Below are 5,580 nucleotides of genomic sequence, written 5' to 3'. Positions count from 1 at the left end.
CTGAGGGCAAGGCGAAGCTTGTGGGAGGGGCTGCACGCCCTGGCGCTGCCGCCTCTGCTGGAGCCCCTGCCGCTGGGGCTGCTGCCGCTCCTGCTGCTGCTGCCGCCGCCGCCGAGGAGGAGGAGGAGGACGACGATATGGGCTTTGGTCTATTTGACTAGAGATATACCTGAGTGCTTGTGTTTTTTTGTTTTTAGCTACTTTTTTTTTTTCTTGGCTACTTTGGGTCCCTGGGTGTGGTGATGATTCTGAGAGTAGTGAAGGGTGTAGTATAATGATGACTCAGAGTTGTTTACAAAATCGGGTGTTGCGTTCCTCTTCTTTCTTTCGTTTTTTTTGGTCGCTNTATTAAGCTTGCTCTTATGGCTCTTCAGACACGCAAAGACAGCTACGAAACAAATGGCCTTTCCATATCTTCGCTTGTCGCACTGTGTGCTGATTGTACGAAGCTATGCCTACAGAAAACTGAAAGAGTTATAGAGAACAAGAGTCGGGCTCCCAAAGGTTGGGAGAGTGAATACATGGCTGTAGCAGAACAGCGTAGAAAAGAAGACTACAATTTATGTGAGCGTCACTGTCTACGTGTGGCGTCTGTTTGCCCCACACCTAGTAGTATTGAAAACTTCAACGCGATAGGCCACAATAAAGTGGCACAGCTTTCCAGGATGGATGGCTTACCGACAATTCAACAAATGTCAAGATGTGAGCATGCCGTTTTTGACTTTTCGAAAGTTCTATTTTCGCTCGCACATAAACCTAGCAAGGTTGTGTTTGAAAACATCGACCCTAAAACAGGGGTGAAGGCGAGTGAGGAACCAGATGGTGAACCTACCGAAGTGCATAAAAAGGTTCTCAGTGGGTGGTCTGTAGACGAAGCTATTCTGCGTCGTTGGAGTACAGCAAGGAGGGAGCGAACAGAGATGGAAGGGCTTGGGGTGCTTCGTTCTGCAGAGGAGACGTCAATATTCAAGGAGGAATTGGAGCGTCAGAAGGCAGAAGAGGCCGTGAAGGCGAGGGCGACCACCCCGAAGTGGTGACCAATTTGTTCATGGTTTGCCTCTTTTGACGAAGTTGCGTGGGGTGAAAAGACTTTTTTTTTCGTGGTGGTGAAGGGTTCGCGTGTGTGTGTGTCTCTCTCTGGAGCGAGATAGTGAGTGAGTGAGTGAGTGGGTGTGTGTGTCTTGTGTTTTACACTACCTTGTTTTTTTTTTTTGTCATAGCGATTTTTTTAAATTTGTTCGTTTGCAAATGGAAGGAAAAATAACTCGAGATGTGCGTATTGTGTTTAGGCTGTCAATCGATATGGTGACTGGGTGCTTGCCGGGTAAGGCGTACATAGTGCACTTTAAGCGGGGGGACAAGATTCACGCTTCGTCCTCCCTTCTCTCAGCGGATGAGGGAGGGAAACTGCAGGTTGGAATGACTCGTGTCTTTACGTCAACACTTCAACGCCAGAGTAACAAAAGGTACAAAAAAAAAGAGCTTAAGATACGTATTGTGGAGTTTGCCTCACAGGTTCCAACCAGTTTCTCTTACGATCTGAGTACGAACGTGGTTGAAGAATCGTTTCCTGATAGGAGAGTAGTAATCAAAAGCCAAGGCGGTTCACCACAGTTGTATTTGCGGTTGGAGGGGACAGAGGAGTCGATTTACAATCGGAGTCAGGGTGGCCAGTCGGTTCCCAACACTTCACTTACTTCATACATGCTCGAAGCAAGTGTTTCATTGTCTTCATCATCGGTTGTGTCTCAGCGGGATGTTGGTGACATCTCTGGCGATGCCGCAACTAAATCATATACACTGAGTGATTTTGAAGGCGTTGTTGAAAGCGTAATTGAAACTTCGGAAAAGGTGAAGAATGAAGTTGCCCCATCCGAAGGAGATAGATGTGAGGATGAAGGGCAGCTTTATGCTGTTTCAGAAAGGGCGCTTTCACCGCCAGACATTCACCCTCAACCAGTCATGTCACCACAATCGTCAGGATCAGCGCCGCCGCAACAAGGACAGGGTTGTGCAACGTTAACTAGGAGTAATGAGTTCCTGGAGGGTCCATGCCAGGAAAAATCAAGCCCAAATGTCTTGAAAGGCAGTAAATATGTGAAGCTCCCTCCCAAGGCCCCATCCAAGAGGATTGTTGTTTCTTGTGGTAGGTCTGTCCAGGATGTTGTGAAGCGGATTCACGATTTCGTCAGAGAGGCGGCAACAAATGGTGAGGGTTCTGAAAAACAGGTACAGATTCCAAAAGGGGCAGAAGTGGCTTTAGAGTTTTATAGAACTTGTGAAGGCAAAACACTGGAGGACTTTGTTGTTCATTTTGTGGCCTATATTGCGGTTGAGGTGTGCCAGGAGACACGCCACTTGGGGAATTGGCTCAGTCTTTTGACGTATGTTCTTTATCGATCAATTTTGGAATCACACAGCGACGCTGAGTCTTCCTGTACGAAGAACATGACCATTCAAGTTGCTGAAATTTACCCCCTCAACATTGAGGCGTACGCAGTGCGGGGGAAGGAACTCATACGGAGCATTGCGGATGATACAGGCTATTCTTTTGCTGTGGAGACTTTTTGGCTCACTGGTTTAGATTACTGCACACGAAGGATTGCTTCGATTTCTACACGTCGAGTTTCGGAAATGTGCGACAGTTTTCCCGAGATTCTTCCATTTTCAAATACGGTTTTCACTTCTTTTGAGGAGCGGATCATTGCTGGAACGACGATGTTGTGCTCGGAACTCAATTCAGTTTTATCGACCCTAATTCCTAACATTCTGGGATATGGGCAGCCTGACATTCGAAATGCTCCTCCTCTGTACAGGGTAGTCCTGGTGGCACTTTTAACCAAGACTTTTTTCGGCGTGGTGACGGCCATAACGAGGGTAGTGCACCAACACAAGGGTCATGACGAGGAAAAAGGTTCATACATCGCTCTTAGAGTTCTGGGACTTCTGAAATCTTGGGCGAGAGATAACCATGTGCTCTCCGTCACGTCCAAATCGTTACTTCTCCTTGTTGTGTACTGTGACTTGATTTTACTACCCCATCAACTGGTGCAGAACAAGAACTACCGATCCTTCATGGCGGAAGTCTTTCCTTCAGAGTTGGCTAACAAGATTAAGAATAGTAACAATTTCTTCCGGAATCTTCTAGAACTCTGGTTTACTCATGGAAAGGACGACGCTGTATTCTCTGTTTTGTCTGTTCTGAGAGAATTTACGGTTGGGGGATGCAGTGACATGATTGAAGTCAAAAAGGGCGTCCAGAGTCTAATTGAGGTGTTGAATGGTGATGAGATCGAGGCCAAATGTATTCTGGAATCGGAAGAGGTATTCCGTGGAACTGGTTTTGATGGATTGAAAAGCACGTTTTATGATCATAACCTCATTTTGACTCTTCTTGCAAAAGAGGTATGATTTCACACGGCACCAGTATGCCTGCTTTCGGTGCAGACATGGTTGCGTGTGTGTGTGTGTGCGTGTATGGTGAAAGGGTGTGAGTGTCTCTGGGGTCGGTGATGAGCGACTTTGCGTTGTATTGAATCAGTGGTAGGCACAAAATAAGATCGTGCGCTCTCTCTCTCTCTCTCTCTCTTTCTCTGCACGTTGTTCCATTGCATAAACCTGTCGTGCTGCAGTTTCCGCTTCGTGTTCAGCAATGTAGAAACTACACTCGGGTGCAAAGGGTATAAAGCTGGTGGGTATTGGTGACCGGTTTGGAGACGGTATGATTTGTTCGAAGTGCATTGCAGGGCAAAGAAAAAATAAGCAAGAAACAAATCGTATATATTACTAAGGCCGTTTTGATGGTATAGTATTGGAAAACTGTATTTGATATGAATACACAGTGGAGGATCTTTTCGGTTTAAGTACGTTTTTGTGTTTGTGGTGAGTGAAGAGAGCAAGTGAGGCACGTGGTAGTGCTAGCCACGAAATGCCTACGGAAGAAACAAAACAGCGAAGCAAAACTTATGGAAGGAAAAACGTGGCATTCTGTCGACGGCTGTGCAGCGACTCTGTCAATCTATACAGCATAATAGCCTTGAAGTGACGAGAGAGAGAGAGAGAGAGGAACGGAAGCACTCTTCGTGATTCATTTTCACGTGCCACCGTTGCTGTATATACACGGCCGCGTGGAAGGACGTGCCCGGGAGAGGAAGGCCTAGAAAACAGCGAGGCTCTGCTTGTTTCGGTTTGACCAGGACTGTGGGGTACGTGTGGTACTGGGAGGCCGGCCACTCATGACCACATCAGTGGGTTGCCTGCTATAATAAAATGATTCTCCCCTTCCCTTATCATGTGTGTGTTTGTGTGTGCCATTGTAAACGAGTTTATTTAGAAAAGAGAAGGTCTGATTGGTTGGGGCCAATATATATATATATATAAAGAGAACTCCGCCGTGAAAGCATTTGCATACAGATGCACACTGTTTAACTGCGGGGAACCTTGTCGGTGTTGATGTTCTACAATTGTGCTGACTTAGAAGGTGATGGCCGTGTGTGGCACTCTTGAAAAAAAAAATTCAAGGTTTTCGCAAGGATGAGGAATAATTTGTCCCTAGTAGGGAGGTGAGTATTGATGGCCGTCTTCGATTTGATACCTTCTACTCAAGTTGGGTCTGTGCATGGTTTTCTGGCCCTTTAGGGGAAGCAAGGGGTGAGGTTTCACCAACTACTTCTCGTAGGCCAAAGAAAAGCTGATGGGAGTGGTGTTTACAGCTTCATAATGTACCATTTTTTTTTTTGCAAAGCTTTGTGCCTAACGGTGTCATTTTTCGTTTTTTTTCTTCCTCTATGTGCATGGATAAGCCTACAATAACAATGGGAATCAGTCGATATTGTGATGGCACTGGCCTGCTTGCCGCTAGATGAGTAGACAAACACTCTGTAGAATCAATGAATTAGTGCGAGAATACCGAAGAAAATTTTTTTTGGTACATCTTGTTTTTGAAACCTGACCAATCTTTTTCTTTTTCAGCATGAAGTGAGAAACAGTCCTTTCGGTTTAAAAGACCAGAGCATCAAGGTCAGCGCTAAATATCAATATGTGTTGTCCACAGGGGAAAAAAAAAGTTTATCTTTTTTTTTCTATATCAGTGTATTTGTGTGTGTGTATATTTGCCAGTGGTGGGGGGTTACTGGGCGTTGAGCGTTGTTGTGGAAAAGTTGAAGATGACGATTCGGTTCTTGGTTCGTGGCAATGATTACAGAACAATAATGTGGATTCTTGAAGAGTTATGGGTTCTGGAACTGCAACTATTAGTATGTCGCACTAGAACATTCCTTAAATAAGTTTCATAACCCCATACTTTCCTTCATTCTGGTTTTCATAGATAACGACAAATGTGCAGACGCGTGAACAGCGGCTAACGTGCGGTTTCTTTACATTTTTTGACCCGTGTGTGTGTGCGTGCGTTTGTGTGCATAATGTTTTATTGACCAAGTGTAAGAAGTGTTGGGTGACAACGCTTCCTCTTGTGAGAAACTGGTAGCGGCCACCAGTGCAAACCAAAAAACATTGGGTTTGAATGCCGCTCATGTTAATCCTGAAAGTCACAACCATCCTCCCGCCCCCCGTTGGGAGGTG

General features: G+C 45.7%; 2 protein-coding genes across 2 annotated transcripts; both read left to right on the top strand.

Annotated features, from left to right (window-relative positions):
• Positions 1-521: 521 nt before the first annotated feature.
• Positions 522-1,037, top strand: DQ04_00491010 (ribosomal P protein AGP2beta-1; the record flags this gene model as incomplete). Its single annotated transcript, XM_009309091.1, has 1 exon — positions 522-1,037. One exon carries the CDS (start codon positions 522-524, stop codon positions 1,035-1,037), a length of 516 nt encoding a protein of 171 aa, XP_009307366.1.
• A 211-nt stretch (positions 1,038-1,248) lies between these two features.
• DQ04_00491000 (AGP2beta-2) lies at positions 1,249-3,411 on the top strand (the record flags this gene model as incomplete). The annotated part of the gene is made up of 1 exon (XM_009309090.1): positions 1,249-3,411. The coding sequence occupies one exon, from the start codon at positions 1,249-1,251 to the stop codon at positions 3,409-3,411; it is 2,163 nt and encodes a 720-aa protein (XP_009307365.1).
• Between the last annotated feature and the right edge of the window lie 2,169 nt (positions 3,412-5,580).

The sequence above is a fragment of the Trypanosoma grayi genome, assembly GCF_000691245.1.
Source record: "Trypanosoma grayi strain ANR4 Tgr_49_V1, whole genome shotgun sequence".
Lineage (NCBI taxonomy): Eukaryota > Euglenozoa > Kinetoplastea > Trypanosomatida > Trypanosomatidae > Trypanosoma > Trypanosoma grayi.
The sequence above is the reverse complement of the archived record's forward strand: the minus strand, read 5'-3'. Positions and strand labels throughout refer to the sequence as shown.